The sequence below is a fragment of the Ochotona curzoniae genome, unplaced genomic scaffold (genome assembly GCF_017591425.1).
Source record: "Ochotona curzoniae isolate NIBS_2020 unplaced genomic scaffold, NIBS_Ocur_1.0 contig_1014, whole genome shotgun sequence".
NCBI classification, from domain to species: Eukaryota; Metazoa; Chordata; class Mammalia; order Lagomorpha; family Ochotonidae; genus Ochotona; species Ochotona curzoniae.
In genome coordinates this window covers 30,934,663-30,957,547 of record NW_024464920.1, presented here as the reverse complement: position 1 = coordinate 30,957,547, position 22,885 = coordinate 30,934,663, and the positions used below count along the sequence as shown (strand labels likewise).

Below are 22,885 nucleotides of genomic sequence, written 5' to 3'. Positions count from 1 at the left end.
AGGCAAATATGAAAATAAAACTTCATGAATGCACATAAGATGTGCAATTTCAAGTGAGTAGAAAAATGGCTGAGATACAAAGGCCTGTTTTACAGGATGTAGAAGTTAAATCTCACCCATCCATGACGCATTAACATGAGAAAGATTTGTAAGAATAGCCTTTCCGACCCCTGAAACTTTGCTTGCGGGGGTCTGGTTGTGCTCAAGTGCTTTTACTCAGAAATCGGTAAGAGATAGGTAACCACCCAGAGACAAAAGAGCTATTTTTAATTTTCTTCTTTGTCAGTCAACAATCAAAGAGTATTTACTGAACTCCTACTGGCTGGGCATCTGAGCATGGGTGAAATGAATAAACCATCATTGTATCCCCAGTAGCTAATAGTCATCAGGAGGACTAGTCAGATGAACTAAAGATTAAACTGTCGTGAGAAACATGCTTTATCAGAGATTGGTGTGAAAGTCAAGGGAGCATGTACATGATAACAGCGGAACAGTGTGTCTGGCTCCCAGAAGACTATCTGGCACAAACTATCACATCAGCAAACATTTTTTGAGGGCCCGTGAATCATCGGGTGGAAGATCTTCCTCTCTGTCTCTCCTCTCTGTATATCTGCCTTTCCAATAAAAAAAAATAAATAATAATAAAAAAATCTTTAAACATTTTTTGAAAGCCAATGGGAAAATTAATAGAAGGAAGTGACCTTTCCACTGGGTTTTGGTGAATGAGAGTATTGATCAATAGTTAAGGACCAGAAGTATCTTTTGCTTAGAACTAGTAGCAGGTACAAAGGCGTGAAGTTACATGGATGAAAAGCGATCTTGCTCATGAATGCCAGTTCATCCAGGGAAGTGAGTGGAGTGGTTGTAGATGATGGAAAGGTAGGTTAAATATGGGGAAGGTTTTTAAGTAGGAGACTGGAAATCTTAGTTGTTGTTTTTTTTTTTTTAAAGTATAATTTTGATGACAGGTTAGAAGATGGATTGGAATTTAACGGTTTGGGGAAAAGAACTAAACTGAGCAGAAAGACAGTACAGAAGTGTTTCAGCCATGTAGTCTAGGGAATGAGAAAGCTTAAATTATGGTTTCAACTCTTAACTGTGTATTGGAATCATTGAGGGATCTTTTTAAAAACTAATCTCAAGGGCAGACATTTGGCGAAGAATTTAAGATGCCCACATCCCAGGTGAGTGTACCTAACTCCATTTCACTATTGTAGCAGTGACCAGTCAAGTGACTGAGTTCCTGACTCAGAGTTGTGGCCTGGCTCAGCCCTTCACGTTGTGGACATTTGAAGAGTAATCCACTGAATGGGAGAGCATGCTCTCTGCTCTGCCTTGCAAATAAAAACAACCAAAAACTAGCTTCATACCAACCTGCTAAGGCAGAGTGGTGACGGAAGGCATCAGGGATTCACGTGTGTAGTTAGTGTTGGGAACTTTAGCTATAAGCTGGGTTAGTGTGGAATTAAGGAGGAAAACTCAGGAGCTGTTTTGAAAGGATCCAAATCTAGTGTCTTGTTGGCCATGACGGGGACGTGGAGGAAAGAAAGGGATCTAAAGTGATTCCTAGTTTATAGCTTATGTTACAAAGCCAATAAAATGATTAATGCAATATTTCCATGTCCCCATGTTGCATTTTATACCACATCTCTGTATTCCTGAGATGAATAGTCTAAAAAAGAAACAGTATCCTGGCCAAACCATTCAACAAATGAAATGCTGTTGCTTTAGAGGTGACTGAATGGAAATCTGTGCCCGCATGCTCCTGGACCTGTTTGTACAGCCTCTTATGATCTGTCATGTCTTCAGAAGGCCTATGTAACCTACTTTCCACTTCTCTTTGAAGCTGCCCCCAGATCATAATCCCTTTCAGAATTTTATTTCCTTGAGTCTAGCTTTAGAATGAGGTGTCATTTCTTCTTGATCTCCTTCCCTTTTTGTCCCAAGATGAGAATTATTCCCCTGACTATCTCTGGCTTCTCCAACCTAACCTTGAGACCCTCCCGTATGTACCACCAGACTCTGAATTATCACAAGACCACGGTTCCCTCGTTTGCTTCCACCAACACACTGGGTGTCTGTCTTTGAAGAGCTGTGATTTAAGTTGGTTTCCTAATGTCTTATTCTGAGGCTGGGTCCATAGTTACTGTTCAGTACATGTTTGTTAGATAAATTGAATGAATGATACCTACCCTTTTCAAGATGGCTGGTATTCACTAGGCATAAAAATACGTGGAAACAACAGAGGAATGTACAAAGTCCTAGTCCTAATGTCTTGGCCCCACTCTGCATTTTAACTGTCTCTTTAGGTGATGAAATGTGGTTTTTGTCTGCTCCTTTTCCAGTCCAGCATAAGTGTACATGAACATGCACACAAAGACACATGTACTTTAAGGGAAAGATGAGATCATTTAATGGAGCCTTAGCCACAGGGGGAAAATAATCTTGGAACATTGGGACGTTGTCTTGAGTTAACTTTGTTGAAGAGACGAAGAGAGGTGATCTGTGCTTCTGGAGCTGTGCCGTGCGCCTCATCACCTGGCTATCCTTTCGCAGTGCGGATTCTGACTCCTCAGATCTGAGCAGAGTGCAGAGAAGATGCAGCATTCTCACCGGCTCCAGGATGGCCGGAGTTGTTTGTGCAAAGCCCACACTTTAACCACCAGGTGTTAGGGTGCTAGGTTAGCATACCTGAGCCCCCTTTTCACATTAAGAATACTGTAACTTTAGGGAAATTGAATGACTGATAATGAGGCACAAATAGCAAGTATTAGAAATGGACCAGAGACCCAGTTTACTTGTGCGCAAGAGTTGTCATCTTGTGAAATGTAACTTCTAGCAGAATACCTCCTGGAAAATGATTTATTAGCCTGATCTATTGTCTCTTTCTGGCTTAACTTGGACAGTAACTTCCAGAATTCCTGTGGAATTTCTCTCCTTTTATTCCCGAAAACCAAACTGTAAGCACACTGCTCTCAGAGCAGATGACAGAATCTTGCAGCTGGTAGACCTAGGAGTGCACTTTAACTCCTTCCTGGTATAAGTTAGAAACTTGAGATCCAGGGACGTACAATGACGTAAACTGTGTGAAAGCATCAAGAACAGCATGAGGAAGAGTATAGATGCTCAGTAGAGTATGAAGTCTGTTCCACATTCGCATGTCGGGCTGTTGGTTAACTTCCAAAGCTTCCCTGATATGAAGAGTTATATTTCATTTGCTGAAGAAGCCCATCTTTTCAAACTTAATACAAGATGAACTGGAAACATCTCCGTATGACTCTAGCCAAATTAGTGAAAATTTGTGGGAACATAGAGAAAATACAAATTGGATTATCTGTGGGATCAAGTAGGCAATTTTTCAAGGGTTTCACTGAATATATCTAATATTTTTAAATTGTGCAAATATGTGAAAATATGATGAAAGCTTGAAAATGAAATTTGGCAACCTCATGTGTAGAATGAAAATCTTTTTTACTTGAAAGCCCTAACTATAAATCTATTTTGAGGCTAATAGATTTTTTTTTCTTTTTAAAAGATTTGTCTATCTTTTTAGGAAAGGCAGGTTACAGGGAGAGGAGACAGACAATGATCCTCTGTCCGCTGGTTCAGTCCCTAAGTAGTCACGATGGCTGAAGTTAAGCTGATCCGAAGCCAGGAGACAAGAACCTCTTCCAGGTCTCCCACGTGGGTGCAGGGTCCCAAGGCTTTGGACCGTCCTCCACTGCTTTCCCAGATCACAAACAGGGAGCTGGATGGGAAGTGGAGTAGCTGGGAGCGGTGCCCATATGGGATCCCAGTGTGTGCAAAATGAAGATTTAGCGACTGGGCCATTGTGCCAGGCCGGAGACTAATTAGATTTTCTTAAAAACCTTTTGAAAACTGAGGGTCCTTTTCCTAGAAAAATGTTCATATGCATTTCTAACAAAGAATTCATTTAATTTTGGAAAGACTATACATACTTTGTTAAAAATTCTAGAAATACAAGTCCTTCTCTTAATTGTTTGTTTTTTCTTTTCATTTTGTGTATTTAGGAGAAAAAGATGCAATGCAAGAAACAGTGGAAAAAGTTTTTATCTGAGCTGGAAGTTTTACTATTGTAAGTATATTTTATCTGCAGTTTCCCCTCCTTTGTTCTTCTGTTTCATCTTTGTTCATTTTTGATTTTATGAGACAGAACTTGGTATGGCTAGCATTTAATAAATTGGGGTTGAATGTTAGAACCCTGGGTACATATTTTGACATCTGCTCTTTTGTACTCTTTAAAGTATATTTTAAAATAGACCATTTACGCAATTCACTTGGACGTATTTTTATTAAGATTTACTTATTTTTTTTAAAGATTTATTTTATTATTTTTATTGGAAAGGCGGATATACAGAGAGGAGAGATAGAGAGGAAGATCTTCTGTCCAATGATTCACTCCCCAAGTGAGCACAACGGCCGATGCTATGCGAATCTGAGGCCAGGAGCCTCTTCCGGGTCTCCCACACGGGTGCAGGGTCCCAAAGCCTTGGGCCATCCTTGACTGCTTTCCCGGGCCACAGGCAGGGAGCTGGATGGGAAGCAGGGCTGCCGGGATTAGAACAGGCGCCCATATGGGATCCTGGGCGTGCAAGGCGAGGACCTTAACCACTGTGCCACCGCGCCGGGCCCTAAGATTTATTTTTAAAATTTTTTTTGGAAAGTCAGATATACAGAGAGGAGGAGAGACAGGGAGAAAGATCTTCCGTCCGATGATTCACTCCCCAAGTGGCCGCCACGGCTGGTGCTGCGACCATCTGAAGCCAGGAGACAAGAACCTCTTCCAGGTCTCCCACGCGGGTGCAGGGTCCCAAGTCTTTGGGCCGTCCTCCACTGCTTTCCCAGACCACAGGCAGGGAGCTGGATGGGATCCCAGTGTGTTCAAGATGAGGACTTTAGCCACTAGGCCACCCTGCCGGGCCCCTCTTGGACATATTTTTACAAGAAGCTGTCACAAGGAAGTGGGTTAAATCAGGGAGACTAATGTGAATGGACATTAGGAGTATATGTACTTCACTATATCCCCTCTTCCTTAAAGACCTCCCAGTCTAGAACCTGCTTCATCCATTCACCTCTCCCCAGGAAGAGAGTTTTATACAAAAATCAAGTGCTTTTGATGTGTACATTATTTTTTGGGAATTCATTCATGAGTCTGAGAGTCCTTGGAGACAAATTAAAATGACTTCCCTCTCATCTGTACTCTTACGTGCAGCCGTGCTGTCTTCCTCGTTGGAGGGCCCTAACCCGATGGCGATCACTCATCAGCCCTTACAAATAAAGGGGTTCTTTTCAGATGTTTTCTGGACTGATATGTAAGGAAGAGGAGAGAGATGGGGAGAGCAGGCATTATACCACCAAGCTGAATATCTTTGCTCATATATGCAGGATCAGAGGTCAAAATATTAGAAGCTAATCATAAAAACATTTTATCAGGCAATAATAAACTAAATCCAAAACTGTAATAGAAGAGTTTTACATTTAAAGGTTTGTTTTTATTGTTTTTGCTTGCAAAAGTACAATTCAGATATTTCAAAGTCCCAAAAGTATAGAAAGGTAAGCCGAGAAAACATTGTTTCCCACTGCTGTCTTCCAGTCTCGGAGCTGACTTGTCAAAGCAGCGCTGTTATCAGGTTCTGGTCTGTATTTACAGAAAGCTACCACATAGGAGAGTGTGTATTTTATTCTCTGATTGTGCTTCATTTATGTGTTCTTCATTTTTGTTTTCTATATTTTATTATTATTATTAACTGGAATGATTAAAGAATTTTTAGATTTTTCTGTTCTTTTTAAAATTTTGTGAAATTTTTGAAAATTTTTGTGACTGAGTTTGTACCTGTTTGAGTATATCTGTAAGATAAATTTTTTTAAAGATTTATTTATTTTTACTGGAAAGGCAAATATACAAAGAGGAGGAGAGACAGAGAGGAAGATCTTCCTTCCGATGATTCACTCCCCAAGTGACTGCAACGGCCGGTGCTGCATCGATCCAAAACTAGGAGCCAGGAACATCCTCCAGGTCTCCCACACGGGTGCAGGGTCCCAAGGCTTTGGGCTGTCCTTGACTGCTTTCCAAGGCCCCAAGCAGGGAGCTAGAGGGGAAGTGGGGCCGCCAGGATTAGAACTGATGCCTATATGGGATCTGGGCGCGTTCAAGGCAAGTACTTTAGCCGCTAGGCCACGCCGCTGGGCCCAAGATAAATTCTTAGAAATGAATTTGTTGCATCAGATGTTTGTATGTATCCGTAATACGCATCGGTAGTCTAATGCCAGTTTTATATTTAGACCAGTCAGATGTGAGAGTACAAAGTTCCTGCGTTCAGATCAGTAGCTCTGACTGTTGTGGCTGTTTGAGGAGTGAACCAGCGGGTACAGGATATCTCTGTTTCTATCTCTCCTCCTCTCTGTAAATCTGCCTTTCAGATAAGGATAAGTAAATCTGTTTTTTAAAAAAATCACATGATCATCTCGATAGGCACGGACAGTGCATTTGGCTATAATTCAACATTCAGTCATGACTGATACTTTTATAGTTTTATCTTTGACATTTGTGCATCAGATTGTTTTATCTTATGAGGTGTTTTTCATATGAGTAACAGCAGCAGATTGTCTGGAATTTTTTTTTAAATAAGAAATAAATAATTTCTTTTTTTTTTTAATTGGAAAGTCAGATATAGCTGAGCCAATCCAAAGCCAGGAGCATCTTCTGGGTCTCCCACAGAGTCCCAAGACCCTGGGCCATCCTCAGCTGCTTTCTCAGACCACAAGCAGGGAGCCGGATGGAAAGCGGGACAGCCGGGACATGAGCTGGCACCCATATGGGATCTAGGTGCATGCAAGGCAAGGACTTTAGCTACTAGACGACTGTGCAGCATCCATCTTGTTGATATTTTTAATAGTGTTGAATTTACTTTATGTGTTAGTTAGGGAGCCAGCAGCTTCATGATGTTAATGGTTCCTGGAATACCATTATTATTTTCTGTTGTGCTACTATTAATTTACTATTGAATATGTCCCAAAATGTATTACATGTCTTAATTTGTTTATCTTCTATCTAATCCTATGAAGTAAGTTCTGTGTTTTCCTCACTTTGAAGATGAAGATGCAGGTGTTATATGCTTTTTATACGTATTTTCTGTCTTGTGTTCACTCTCTTGCTTGTCAGACATCCCGGTAGAGACAGCCTTCTCTCAGAAGATGCTGCCTGAATTGAGAGGAGGAGAAAAGTGCAATGATACACAGGCAGTTTCAGTAAATGAGTTAAATGGCAGGATGGAAATATACCAAAATCTGTGATACAAAATCCCTCACCTACTCTGATTCAGACCATATATGTAAAATGAAAAGCAGCAGATGGAAATTATATCAAGATGCTGTCTTCAGGTTCTTAAACAGTTGAGCTACTTCACTGTCTGCTTGGTTTTTCTGGGAAAAATAATTCAAAACCAGAAAAAACAGATATCGTCTAGACACATCCATTTCTGGTACTCTGCTCTTTGGCTCATTGAGCAAAAAATGATCATTTGCCTATTTTTAAATAAGACTGATCGAATACAGCAATGGGTACTTTAGAAGTTACTGTGGTAGGGAACAGGGGAACATGAAGTAAAAATATTGGTAAGCCTACACACCCATACCAACTTTTCTTTGGCTACAACCTGTTAAATCAGCAGGATTTTGCATAATAAAAAGCTGAAGATTTAGACAGATCTGATGTCCCTTAAAGCTGGTTCAGCAGGCATTTATAAGTGCTTGCTGCAGATGAACAACGCAAGGCACAGGTGGTAGAGCAGACCGAATGGAGCTAGGACAGACTTTGGTTGGAACCTCTGGTTATTCTATCAACTGTGTGAATATGGGAAAGTTAGTTCTTTTCCCTGAGCCTATTTCTTCAACCGAAAGCAGAAATTAGAACATCTGCTTTCCAAGGTTCTTGTTGAAAAATGAAATAAAAGATTAAATCTGTAGGCAAGCACCAGATCCTCAGAAATTATTAGCTTCTCTTGCCTGAGGAAGAAGCGGGGGAAAGGTCAGAAGCCATAGTTACTACCATCGTCTATACCTGCAGTGTCATGATGCATTTAACTAGAAGCATGATGGACTTGTGGCTATTGCTGAAGGACTGTATTATTGTATTGATACAGGGGGAGGCAGTTGGGGGGACGGTAATTGGAGAGGGAGGAAGAGGAAATCCCTAAGGGTGGGAAAGGAACTGTATCGTGAGAAAAATAAGTAAGTAAGTAAATAAATACATATCACAATTTTTTTTTTTTAAAAAAAAAGAAGCCATAGTCTGAGAAACTTAGAATTCTTCAGGTGGTATCCTTAATGTTAAGTAAAAACGTTGTGCTTCAGGCGTCAGGTTAGATGTTTCTTCTTTGAAAAAGCCCATTTTGCTGCCCAATCTCCCAAGACACCATTTGGTCTATTTAAAGCTAAAAGTCGTCTATGTATTTATACATGTATGTATAAGGACCTTCAGAAAATTCATGGAAATTAATATTATTAAAAAAAAGCTATGCAGATATTTGAAAAGAATGTAGCATGGCTTGTCGCTCCGTTTTCCCACAGACCTTCGGAGGCATCCTCACGTGTTCATGCACACGTGTGTGAGTACATATACGCATGCAGAAAAGCCAACCTTTTTTGCATCAGAACAGACATACCAATTTCATTTTCTCAGAAACTTTCTAAAGTACACACACACACACACACACACATACATATAAATACTTGGAAAGCACACATACACATAAAGGTAGAATAAAGTTTTACTACTAAAGAAACAAACGGTATAACTTTATAAATATTATATTTGACATATTTATTAATTTTAATACCCACAACTATATCCAGGACATAATAGATGTACACTGAATGATTATTGTCTTTAATTGAGTTCACAATACGCACTTATTTCATAATCTTTACTTTGTAGTTGTCACTTTGGTTCTATTGGTCTTCATAATGATGACACACACATTCAAGGAATAGAATTTTTGTTAATAAATGAAGATTAGGAAAGGAGCCTGAGAAATGTATGTTGTATTGACATGGGTATCTGCAGTTTAAAGTCAGTTGATAATGGAGCAGGTGCGTGGCCCAGCTATAAGGATGCTGCCTGCGATGCCCACATCTTGTATGAAAGTGCTTTCGTTGGAGTCCTAGCTCTGCTTCTGACTCCAGCTTCCTACTGTTATGCACGCTGGGAGGCAGCAGGTTGATAGTTCAGGGACTCTGCCACTTACATGGGCTTGAGTTCCAGTCTCCTGGTTTTGTGCCAGTCCTTGTTATTTCAGGGTAAACCAGCAGAAGGATCTCTCTGTGTGTCTCTCTACCTTCCAAACAAAACATAGGGGTTTGTTATTGTTTATTTTATTTATTTGAAATAAGGACTTGTGGGGGAGAGGGAGGATGGAGAGAGAAGAAGAGACAGAGAGATCTTCCATCCATTGGCTCACTCCCCAATGGCCACAGTGGCCAAGGCTGGGTCGCCAGAAGCCTGGAGCCTGATCCAGATCTTTCTTATGGGCATCAGAAGCCCAGGCACTTGGGTCTTGTTCCACTATTTTCCCAGACACACTAGCAGGGAACTGGGCCACAAGTAGAATAGCAGGGACTTGAACTAGTGCCTGTATGGGGTGATGGCAATTCAGACATCAGCTTAACCCATTATGCCACAATGCTGGCCAGATGTTTAGTTTAGTTTTTTTTTTTTTTTTTTAAACATTTGAAAGGCAGAGTTGCAGGAAGAGAGGGAGGGAAAGTGTGGTTGTGTATGTTAGCTAAACAGAGATTGATTGGATTGATTGATTGATTGATTGTTCATCCACTGGTCTAGTCTCCAAATGGCTGCAAGAGCCAGGTCTAGGTCAGTTCAAAACCAGGAACCTGGGACTTCATCTCCCACATGGATGACAGGATGCCGCAAACTCTGGACATTTTTTGCTTCTTTACCAGGTGTGTTTGAAAGTAGCTGGATTGAAAGCAGAGCAGCCAGGACTTGAACTGGTGCTTATATGAGATACCAGTGTTGTTGGTTGAAGCTGAGCTTATTATGCCATGATGCTGGTCCCAAAATACAGTTGTTGTTGTTTTTTTTAATAGAAGATGAATGATAGGTTTTTCCATGTCAAACTTGACTAACCATATAGATTAAATCTGTCAGCTCAATCTTTGTAAAGATACTGATGTTTTCTGCTGTGTGACTGGTGCCTCTTGCAGTACCTGACATAATAGTGCTCAATAAGTAGTTGAATGGAAGCAGCATTCAGTCTGCAGATATTTTTCACTTCACGTAAACATGTACACGTCAGTTCATCAAATGGACAATTTCAGATATTTTATCTTTATTTAATGTACAAATCATTTTGTGTTTTATAATGATAATAATAGGTTAACATCAAATACTGTTGCCTATATTTCATGAAGTTCCCAGCTGCCAAAACCTTTAAAAGTCTTTAGTTTCTTAAATTTTATGTCTTATATTATTTGTGTATTTTATTTATCTTTATATGGTCAAGATAAAAAAAAAAGTAACAAGTATTTGTTAGAATTCTTTATAACAGTGTGGAACACAAAACCGCATCACCTGTCTAATGACAATGTCCCTGGCCAAATTTATCTTGTATGCCAGTCTTTTTCTTACTCCCATCTTGTAATCCCCAAAGACATTGTGTGTTTTGAACTTGATTAAACAGTGTGGTGGCTTTACCAATCTTCTTGTTCAAGGTTTCGTCACCCAAACATACTGGAATTGGCTGCATATTTTGCAGAGGCCGATCAGTTCTGTCTGGTATATCCATACATGAGAAACGGAACACTTTTGGGCAGATTACACTGTATGGTAAGTCATGCCTGTTGTTCTGTCCCATCCTCTGACCCTCTGGCACTCCAAGGGAACTGCTGAACCCTTTTGAGAGAGCTGAGAGGGCATGAGGGGATGGCCAAGAGTGGCTTTCCCAAGGAAGTAGAAACACTGTCTGTAAAATAATTTCTTACCAGTAGGAGGCTACATTAAAACCAGAATTGTGGTGTTCTGTATAACATTATCAAAAGATTTACTAGGTTCTATTCCTTATTGATTTCATTCTTCTACTGGGTTCACATCATCTGCCCTTATTTTCCAGATAATTTTAATTTGTATAACTTTATACAGTGTATCATTTAATATGAAGGGCAGAAACGAAAAGTCTATGATTTTTTTGTAAAATGTTTTTGATCAGTACATTTCAAAATTGTTTTCAAAGAATGAACTTTCAGTTCCAGATGACAATAAACCAGATTTTTTTTCAGTCACCCACACTATTCTGCCACTGATAATTTCAAAATCTTACTTAATGAAATTTTAAATAGTGTCACCCTGCTAGCCATTGCTATCAAGAAGCCTAGAAGAATAGCTGGTGATACAGAGAAGCCCGTTTGGAATTAAAAGTTGATGGTGGCAGGGTAGATATTAGCCTAGGCATTAGAACACTGAGCTAAGAGATCCCATTGTGCATTGGACCGTCTGGGTTCAATACCTGGTGCTAGCTCCTGACTCCAGTTTCTGCCAGTGTAGACCCTAGGAGGCAGAAGTGATGGTCCAAGTGGTTGGACAGCTGCCACCCAACGTGGGAGACCTGCACTGAGTTCCTGTCTCTCAGCTTCAGCCAGTCTCAGCTATTACAGGCATTTGGAGATAAACCAGCAGACGGGGGATATATCTGTGTCTAGTTATCACTCTAAATCTTGAATTTGAAAAAGTAGATTGTGACAAGCCAAGATATATTTTCAGCAGGCTTAACTTGCCACCTGTTTGTTTCGGGATATCTCTATACAAATAATGTTCAATGACTTTTATTCACAAAGCACAACCAAACCAACTGTTGTCATTTTTTTTAGGATGGCATGACTCCACTCTCTTGGGATGTTCGAACCAGTATATTAGTGGGCATATCCAGAGCCATTCAGTACTTGCACAACACTCAACCATGCTCAGTCATCTGCGGCAGTATATCAAGGTAAATGACCCCAGATCTTTAGGTCACACCTGAAAGCCCCTTCTTGCATCATTTCAAGTAAGTCACTATTTTCTGAACTTAGCATTTCTGGTATATATGTACGTATGCGCGTATGTATGTATTCAGAACTCTCTCCTCAGTATTTCACATATGATTTTTTTCATTAATAAAAACGCATCTGCTGAATTTTGAAGAGCTACATTTGTGCTGCCAAAGAGAGAATTAATATCTTTGGGAATTATTAATGAACAACGTAGGTAGATAATTTTGTGTATCTTATTGATTATACCTGTTTGCAGACTGGAGAATGAACTTGTATTGATTCATCTCACACTTTTAACTGAGGCTTAAGGAAAGGTTAAGTAACTTGTACTGGGATTCCTAGAAAGATAACACAAGTAAGTGGAGAGGAAGATTCTCTGTCCTTGAGTCTCTGATGTCTTGTTTATCCCCCAGAGCCTATGCCTCATAACTCTAAGTACTTATCTGTGACAAGGCAAACAGCAACCCCAGTATGTGGTTTTGTGATATGATAAAAGTGGAAAGAGCGTCTTAAGTCTTTTTTCTTTCTTCAGTTTATATAGAGAATCCTGCAACTTAAGTGAGTTTTGTGTGGCCAAAAGCCCTCCAGGGAATGTTTCCCTTGTGTCCTTGTCTTGTACCCATCCCAAGGTGAATCAGTACACCTTTGGTGACTATCAGGGGAGCCTGACTTGAAAAGGCTACTGCCTCCCCCGAACGAACCATTCCCTGTTGTCTTCAAAAAGCTTTTGGTGTTCATTTGACTTCGGTAGCAGAGGGACTGATTGCTTCTTCTTTTAAGTTTCCTGGGGAAATGAGCTCCATATGAAGAGATTAGAATTTTATTTGCTCCTGGAGAAGTGGAGGGAATTGATGTTGTGGTATGGAGATGTGTTCACTTCTAGTTATGCTCTGAAATCAGCTCAAAGCAGACACACCCTTATGAGTTCTGGACAAGGAGACAACAAAGATCCCGGGGGTTGCTAAAATCATTTGTTAACATCACCCCCTCACTGAAAACCATCTGTCTTCTCCCCAGGTTGCAACCAACACTAAAGATATAGGTTTTCCTAAGTAAACAACTATCTGGAATTTTGCTGTTCATATCCTTCCTTTGGCTCAAAGTAACCCTTAGCTTATTTTTGAATCTCAGGTGTCAATATATTAATTTTGCTGTTTCCTTTTCATGACTTCATTTATCAAGTCCTTTCCTGAAAGCTGAGTGTGACAGCGAGGAGAGGAAGGGAGAAGCTGTCTAGGTTCTGGATTTTTAATGGGGTGAGAGATAAGAGTTGTTGTGCCACATGTTAAGCTTGCAATGTCCGCATCCCTATGGCAGTGTTGCTTCACTTCTGATCCGGTTCCCTGCTAATGTGCCTAAGAAGGCAGGTGGAAGATGCCCCAAGTGTTTGGGCCCCCATCACCCACACGAGAGATCAGGATGGAGTTTCAAATTTCCAGCTTTAAGCTGGCGTAACCTGGGCCTTTGTAAGCAGTTAGGATGTGACTCAGCAGGTGGAAGATCTCCCTCCACGTGTCTTTCTGTCTTTCAAAATAAATGATCAACGCTTAAAACATAAGAGAGAGGGGCAAGGAGGACCATCATTTAGAGCAGAGGGGGCATCTGGGTGGGGAACAGGGAAGATGCTGCAGCCTCAGGGACAGAGATTCACATGTAGATTTTGGGGGTGAGAACTTTCAGTAACAACAGTGGTGAAGAAGGGAAGAAGAAAGGCAGCTGGGGAGCATGAGCTGGGCTCTTGTTAAGGAAGCCTCTACTGATGCCATGAGGCAGCTGTGAAGCTGCAGTGCCCTCCAACAGTATTCCTCATATAGAAGGTAGGCAGGGGTACTCTGGGCTTGGCACCCCTATGTCAGCTCTGTTGTGACAAGGGATGTAATATAGGTGAAACAACTCAGCTACCAAGGACGTTCCCCAGTCTGGGATTCCAATGTGGGCCATTATCAGCCTAGCCTTCCTTTCCAATGGAACAAGAGCCTCCCAGGGAGCTGAGGAGAGCACTGGGCAGTGGTGGTGGAGGGAGGCACCACACAGCTACACAATCACAGAGGCAGACTTTATTGGATGGAGCTCTGAAAAATGTGACTCCATGATTTTTCTTTTTCACGTGCTTTCCTCTCACCCTTCTCCCATCCTTTGATTTTACAAAGCAGATATTCCACTTGAGATGTGACTCTAGAATATAGCATTTAAAAGTCTTATTTTTTCTGCAGAATGCTACTAATAAATATTAGCTTCCATCTTTCAGGATAAATGACCCACGGTACCATTAGCAAACAGCACATACTTACCCCATGGGAACTCCTCCCACTACTAGGCAAGAAGCTGTAGGATTAGCAGGGACAGGCTAAGCAACGTGGTGGCTCATCAGTCTGTTTTACTTTTCACTCTTCTCATTTACCTGCATCGTCATTTTACTGTGTTTGGAAGTAGATCCACAAACCAGACCCTGTTTTAAGAAATAGCACTTGTGCATTAATATGTCTATTGAATATTTTGAGAATCACATTATTTTAGTTCACATGTTTATGGAATACCAGTTGACTGTGGAAAATTATATTAGATAATGGCAAGGGAGATGTGCATATTAATAATCTCATTCTTGAAGATTCAAGCTGCTGGCCATGGTACAACATACACGAGAACAATATACCTAACAGTAAGGATGCCAAATACATGGTTGGCCTGAGAAGGCTGCTGCTTTTTGGAGAATTCCAAGACAAGTCCTGGATAGGGTGAATCATGGCAATGGACTGGTGGAAGGAGAGCTAAGATCTGCCACTTACAAAAAAAAGAAAGAAAAAGAACGCTTGGATGGGGAGGGAAGGACAAGATTGGAGAAGGTTCAGGAAGACTTGAGAAGGTGGTGATGGTGATGGGGTCATATGGGGCCTTTAACATAAACAAGGCCAGGGAACCACATTTGATAAGCTGGGCTCTAATGCGAGACTCTGAGGATTATGTGTGGTGTAGATGAGTTCAGAAATGCTCTGAAGTCACATTGTTTTTCTTGAAACTTAAAAGGAGACCAGTTGTTCCAATCCAGTGCCCCAGTGACTCACCTGGATTTGCCAAAGTATAAAATCCTTTAAAGCTATACCACTAGGCAGACAGACACCCAAGAGATAATAAAAGTACACACTACCAAAGGATATCTAATCAGAGACAATGATGTGGAAAAGACAGGGTTTAAGCAAGAAATTCAATTACAGAGACATTTTAATTTTTCAGTTGATAGAGGATGATGATGATTATTGCCACTAAAATACCCAAGAGGAGCTTCTTAGGAAAAAAGATTTGTTTCAGCTTGTGGTTTGTACACTCGCAGTCCAAGGACAGTGGCTTCATTGGTTCGGTCATCTGGTGAAGTTATATGAAGTTGGAGGGACAGTCACACGAGGGAAGCTGAGCTAAACTCATTTTAGGGCACCCAGCCTCCCTCAGGAACTTTCTCCATGGGCATCCCCCACTGTGCTCACTTCCAAGATGCTATGATGAGGTCAAGTCTCCACCCCAATCTGCTAGCCATTAATGCAAGATTTTCAGGTTTAAATATCTGCCTGAACTTAGGGAGCCAAATCCTGATTATACAATTTAATGCCCTTCTGGGTTTTTCAAAGTTTGAAGATTCATATATAATCTATCCATTCATTATATAATCTATCCACACTTGTGCCTACAAGTATCATCATGTGACATGCCAAGGCTGTCTGCATCTGTTTGAGAATCGTGGCTGCACAAGGCTGCACAGTTGTGAACCTGCCTGATCCAGTACAGTCAGCCTCCTCCACAGCAGTTGAGCTCTGAGTCTGTCTTTTGAGGAGCTGCCTGCAAAGATGTTAATTAGTGCCAAATATAACCATAGGTATACCCCCTCATAATTGGTGATGTGTGCACCTGTTCTCTAGAAACTGGAGTGAAACCAAGTCAGTTCATTCAAGGCCCTAGACAGCTGTCAGATGGTAATGACATTTGCTCCCCAGAGGGCTCTGTGAAATGTGAATTTGCTGACACAGTTCACCCTCTCAGATCTCTTCTAAATAAGTCTTTCACTTTGCTCTAAACCTGGACTTCATTGATTCTTGGTCCCTCTCTGTGCTGTCCGGAGTTTTTCAGGAGTGAAAGCCTGCCTCTGCTGCCTTTGTCATACTAATTTGCTGAGCCTTTGCAAGGCAAGACAGCTTCTGGGAGGGAATACTGTCTAACTGTACAGCTCTGATACTTGGCTCAGAAAAGAGCATCTCAAAATGTGTGCTAAACGGCAACCTTTTCTGTGAATACACTGTGAATCAAACTTTTGTTGATAAAGTGAGAAATGGACGGTTTTTGTTTGTTTGCTTACCTTTCTTTTCTGTTTAAAATTTAGGCTTCAGATCAGTGGGTCACAGAAGAATGTATCACAAATCACTTGCCATTATTAAATAATGTTTTTGATTATATGAAACAACATTGCTCCATGTTTATAAAGTGAAAAGAAAAAAGCCAGGTTGAAGTAATAAACATCATAGACGTTTGTAGTGCTATGCATTCATGTTTTTTTTTTTAAGAGTAAGACATTTAAAAATATCAATGAGGAGCTAGTATGGTGGCATAGCAAGTTAAGCTGCTGCTTGCGATGCTGCCATTTCATGTTGGAAAGGCAGTTCAAGACTGGCTGCACTGCTTTTCATCCAACTCCCTGCTAATGTGCCTGAGAGAGCAATGAAAAATGACCGACACACCCATACCACCCATGTGAGAGACCCAGATGAAGTTCCTGGCTCCTGCCTGCTGCCTAACCCATGCGTGCCTGTTAAGACCATTTGGAGAGTAAGCCAGCAGGTGGAAGATCTCTGCCTGCCTGTCTGTTTCTGGCATTCTTCCTGTCCAATAAGTAAATCTTACTTTAAAATGGCAGTAAGGCTGTACTCGGAGAGACTGTGGCTTATTTACTTTAGTGCCTTTTTTAAAATCTCTATTCTGTGTTTTTAAAGGTTTATTTGAAGAATATGTTCTCTTACGATACAATACAGTTTATTAGGAAAAATACTTGGCATCAGACATTTCTACCTCAAACCAAATAACTGTAACATGTTATGGAGAATTACATGAAGTTATCATTTTCATCATTCTGTGTAATTAATTCTATCTGTGCAGAATCTGGGCAATCATATACCTTCATGATTAAGGCTTTTGTAAATGTGAAAATTGTAAGACTACGCTGCAGCAGCCTCATGCCTGGGTGTGAGCGTCCCATTGTGTCTCAGCAGAATAAAGTAACATCTGCACTGTCCCTAGAGCGAGGGAAGGATGGCTTGGGAGAACCCCAGGCTTTCAGGGTCACATGTCACACTTTTATCAGCTGGACACTAAGAGCCAACCAGGAGGAACTCAAGTTGACTTCATGTTGCCTTTCAGTTCTCTAACTGTATGTATGTGTTGTGCTGTGCAGTTAACTCACATATCTGGAGATTGTGACAGGAGGATGAAGAAAACCTCACCTTCTTTTCAGTCCTGGCCAGACTTTGCCCTGAGCAGCTTCCAATTTCAAGTGGAAAGGTTCTGGGAGGTGCCTACAGCACCCTGTCCACCCTGCAGTTGGCCTTAGCCTAAGTCCTGGAAAGTTTCCTTTCCAGAACACCTTCTCCCAGTCTTTTCTCTGTCCTTCCCACTTTTTGGAAAGTGTCTCAGGGATCTTGTTGTTCTGCCTGGCTTTTGTCTCTGGTTGAAGGTGTGGCTGTTGGATGTCACACACTGTAGAGTCCTACTCCAGTCCTCTCTGGTACTGTTACCTTGGGTGAGTCACTTAACCCCTTGTTCATCTGGGACTGCGTGTGATACCAGTGCACCTCCTCCTGCCTCCTTGTGAGAGAACACATGTAAAGGACAGCCGAGGGCCTGGTGGGAACCCGTATAGATCCCTGTCTGACCCACCCCCTCTGCCTCTGTGTGCTGTATCTACCCCATCCTCCAACTCTTGTCCTTAACGGAAGGCTCTGCATGCTGTGCGTGCCTGCTCTGTTTGAGAGCAGCTTCAAGTATTGGAACTCTTTTTAAAGTCAAGCAAAAAGTCACATGACTCACTCATTACTTCATTTTCCACTAGAATTACGTATATATAACTAAATAAAACATAGAGATGAAAGTTTATCTTATTTCTTTTGTAACCAACAAATAATTTCTTAATCTGTGTGAATAACTGAATAAAAACACATTTCCTTCCATTTAATGTGCCACAGTCACCACGGTCACCCCTTGGAATCCGTGAGGGTATATTCCAAGACTCCCATGGTACCAAAATCAGGGGCTGGTAAAGTCCTCTGTGTAAGATGGCATAGTGCTTACATGTGAGCTGTGCATTCTGCCCTATACCTCAAATCTTCTGTGAACTGTTTCTAATGCCTAATACAGTATACAGGCTATGTTGCTGTGCTGTGTTGTTTAGCGAATACCAACCAGGAAAAAAAATTGTATCTGTTCAGTGTAGGCCCAGTACTCAGTGAGATGAGGTTGAAAGGGCTCCAAAGTGTGTACTGCAGAGAAATAGAGGATGCGGGCAGTGGTGGAGGCTGTAGCAGGATGCGCCTACACATCACTTTGTGGGCATGAATTGATTGTAAACGCTAGGTTCACATCACATTCATTCATTTATGGCGTGGAACTGTCTGGAATTTGTTTTCAAAGAAGTTTAATCCGTGGGTGGCTGAATCCACAGTTGCAGTACCTGATACTATATAAGGTCCACTATAAACTGAAAGAGTACTGAGCAAGGAAATGGTAGAGCTAGGGTTTAGTTTTGACTTTGCTGTTAAATAAAGCCATAGAACAAACCATGTCAGCCATGTGGGCCTCATTTATGACATCTGAAAAAAAAAAGCCACTCTTCTGTGGCAGTGATGACAAATCAGTTTCACTTCACATTCCATCTTTGATTGATAGGTAATAACTTCCCAATGGCAGTGTTGAAAGGGAAACTGCACTGGGTGCTTTCTGAGCTCAATTTGTGATGTCTGCCAAGAACACAGGAAAATGTTTTGTCAACATTTGGGCTACATATTTGCCATTCCTGCACTGTTTGTTCTAAGTCTACTTAATGGTTTCAAATCCTCTTAATCATTTGATTACATCAACCACTGTGCTTTTCTGCAGTCTCAACATTATACTTATGAAAGCAACACTAGTTGGTTTCCGTGTAACTGGCAAATGGTATGGTTCAGAGTGTCCAGTGGGATCTTCAAGAATGGAGAAGAACCAGAATTCAAAGTTGTTGAATGAAAACTTCACAGGGGAAGTGAATCTTGGAGTCGCAGGAAGAATTTGGGTGAAAATACAGGGGAGGGAATGCTTTTGACATAAAGGGAACTCCACAATGCCAATGAGCTGTTCGCCTGGATCGCATTGATGAACACTGCTGTGTTAAAGGTAGCCGATAGACTGCAGAAGAACTAGGGAACTCAGCCAAAGCCAAGGGATTTTAGATTTGATCAAATGCCCGCTGAATGGACTATTATTAATCCTCCAACCCTGAATTTACAAACTGTCCTTACCTTACTTTGGCATGGAGAAAGCAGAGTTGTAGAGAGTTTGTAACAAGCCTGAGTTGCAAGGCTGTAAATGGGGAAAGGGAGATGCAACCATATGTTTGTATGAGCCCAACCATCATGCACTTATTAGGGAATTAAAGGTTGGGGATTACGAGATCATGTTGGCTTTCTTGGAAGAGACGGGGAAACTGGAAAGCAGAGCATAATTAGTGCAAATTCTGAAATGTTGACATTGGGACCTTAGTGGAGATGCCAGTTGGCACTTGGTGGGCTGCTGATGCACTGGTAATCTTCATGTATTCAAGCAGTGAGAGTAAATGGCTTTATGAGGAAGAGATTGTGGAGGACAGAGCTGAGGAACACCCACAGGAGGAAGCAAAGCCCACATTTCAAAGGTATTTTCAACAAGTCTGGTGGTTTATTTAGCCCAAAAATGTCTTAGTAATTTGAACCCTTCAAAGAGAATATTATAAAAACAAAATTCACTTCCAGATGGTGGAATTTGAGGAGGAAAGGATTTAAAGAAAGGAATCTTGAAGAGTTACAGTCTGTACTCCTGGCAAGATTCCCTCACATTTTTATTTGGGAAACGAAGATGTTTTTGAATTACAGGATCTCATAAAAGCATCTGAAAGCAGTAAGCCTCCTTGTTACTCCCATCCGATACCTTAGCAAGCTTAATTGTTTTCACATTTGTGAATGATTCCAAAATGAAACGCATTTTATCCTCAGCATTTTTTATCCCAGACATTCATCCCTGCTAATGTTTCCAAAGCAAGGAGATAATCTTGGGGAACATTTCTAATGTTTCCCATAAAATCATGTTGTTTAATCGGTATTACCATTTGTCTCCTGCCAAGTGAAACAATCTTGCTTACAAGGGAGGTGGTCTATGAAAGAAAGGAAGGAAGGAAGCTATTTGAAAGGGGATTTCTGAAAGAAAAGAAAAGGAAAGAAAGAAAAAGAAAGAGAGAAAGAAGAAGGAAGGAAGGAAGGAAGGAAGGAAGAGAACAAAAGGAAAAAAGGAAGGAGAGAGAGAGAAAGAAAGAAAAAGAAAGAAAAAGAAGGAAGGAAGGAAGGAAGGAAGGAAAGAAAGAAAGAAAGAAAGAAAGAGAGAAAGAAAGAAAGAAAGAGAAAGAGAAAAAGGAGTTTATCAGAGAGGCAGGGTCAGAGTGAGTGGATGCATGGGGAGTTCCCTGTGTGAGGGACTGGATAGATGGCATGGTTGGGAAGAGGGGGTAGGGAGCCATCACAGAATGACCCAGCAGCCAGGACACCCAGGTTCCTCTTACCTTTACCCCTCCCCCATAGCCAGAAGAAGTGCCCCTGCTGCAGGGGGGGCACATGCTGCCCATACTGGGCTGCAACTCTGAGCTTAGAAGATGGTTCTGAGGATATCCAAGCCTGTGGGAATACATGGATTTGACTGACTGATTGATAATTTCATTAGCAGGTCTGCTACTACTACTTCCCTCCCCCCAAATCCATTTGTATTTTTCAGAAACATTCTAGATGTAAATAGTTCTTACCCTTCAGTTTCCTGTTCCACCCGCCTGACCAAGTGCCTTCCCTCTTCTAAAAATCCAAGCATATTCATTTTCCCAAGCGATGCCGAAGCAATTAAATATTGCACACAAGTAAATGGAAACGTCCCCTGTGTATTCTATTCACCATCACTGTGCTATAATCCCCCAAAGCATTTGTTTATACACAGAGAGATATATGTGCATGTACAATCCATGCCAAGTAGTTTCCTTTTCCCTTCACTATCTTAAAATCGCTTACTTTAAGATGCTCTCTGGAACTATTTTGAAGTTTAGCTGACTCCTGGAAACCTGTTAACCCAAGAGTCTTCAGATCTCCAGGGTGATCCTGCAACTCCCAGTACCTGTGTCATTTAAGTTAGTGTCTCGTTTAGAGATATATAGCCTCTTAAAATTTATAGGTTGAATAGTGGATGTACGAAAGACAGTGATCATCACATATCCTTTATAGCTCATTTTAAGGTCCTCTCTATGTATCATAGTCCCTATTTACTTTACTTTTTTTTAAGGATTATTTATTTTTATTGCAAAGTCAGATTTACAGAAAGAAGGAGAGACAGAGAAAAAGATCTATCCACTGATTCGTTCCCCAAGTGGTCACAATGGCTGGAGTTGAGCCAGTCTGAAGCGAGAAGCCAGGAGCTTCCTCCAGGTCTCCCACATGGGTGCAGGGTCCCAAGGCTTTGGGTCGTTCTTGAGTGCTTTCCCAGGCCACAAGCAGGGAGCTGGATGGGATGAGGGGTAGCTGGGACATGAACAGGCACCCTTTTGGGATCCCAGCGCATGCGAGGCGAGGACATTAGCCACTAGGCTATCGTGTAGGGGCCATTACTTTTTCTTTTTCCTTTCCTTTCCTTTCTTTATTTTGTATTGTTATTGGAAAGGTATATTTACAGAGAGAAGGAGAAACAAAGAAAAACCTTTCATTTGCTGGTTCACTTCCCTCGTGGTTGCAGCAACCGAAGATAAGTCGCTTGGGAGCCAGCAGCCTCTTGAAGGTCTGTCACATGGGTGAAGGGTCCAAAGGATTTGAACCATCCTGTACTGCTTCCCCATGCTATAAGCAGGGAGTTGGATGAGAAGTAGAACAGCTAGTACATGAACTTGTGTCCATATGGGATGCCAGCGCTTACAGGCAGAGGATTAGCCTATTGAGCCCCATATTTACTTTTCTAAATTTAGTGCTTGTAAGAAGCTAAAGGGGGAATGGAAGACATTTGGTACAGAGGTTAAGACTCCCACATCCCATCCCTGAGTATCTGAATGGATTCCTGGCTCTGCTTGCAATACCAGATTCTTGGTAATATACACATTGGGAGGCAGCTGGTGGTGGCTTAAGTATCTGAGTCCCTGCTATGCGCATGGGAGAACCTGATGGAGTGCCAAGCTCCAGGTTTTGGCCTGGCCCACTCCTAGCTGTTACCACTATTTGGAAAGCTACTCAGTAGGTGGAAATAGATCTCTGCCTCTCAGCCTTTTAAATAAATAAAGATTTAAAATAAAAAGAACATAATGAAGTACCCATTACCAGCTCTTTTTACCTACAAGGAGACCGGCTTAGTGGAGTAGTGTGCTTGTGCAGTTAGAGCTGAAGTTCCATATTCTAAAAGGAACACCTCTCTCTGGTTTTTTGGTAATCCTGTAAAGGAGTGTGTTTTCTAATTCATAGCAGCATCCATATTTTAATGAGCTGTTGCTATAGCACTGAATACTTAGAAGGACAGTCTATCTGATAATGTCATAGTTATGTCACAA

The 22,885-nt window shown here is 41.3% G+C and overlaps 1 protein-coding gene across 1 annotated transcript in view; it reads left to right on the top strand.

Moving 5' to 3' along the window:
• IRAK3 (interleukin 1 receptor associated kinase 3) overlaps positions 1-22,885 on the top strand; it is a 55,049-nt gene that overhangs the window by 18,594 nt on the left and 13,570 nt on the right. The window contains exons 6-8 of the mRNA XM_040982233.1: positions 4,032-4,096; positions 10,750-10,864; positions 11,902-12,020. Of these exons, the coding sequence (XP_040838167.1) occupies positions 4,032-4,096; positions 10,750-10,864; positions 11,902-12,020 (299 nt within the window). The remainder of the gene's footprint in view (positions 1-4,031; positions 4,097-10,749; positions 10,865-11,901; positions 12,021-22,885) is intronic.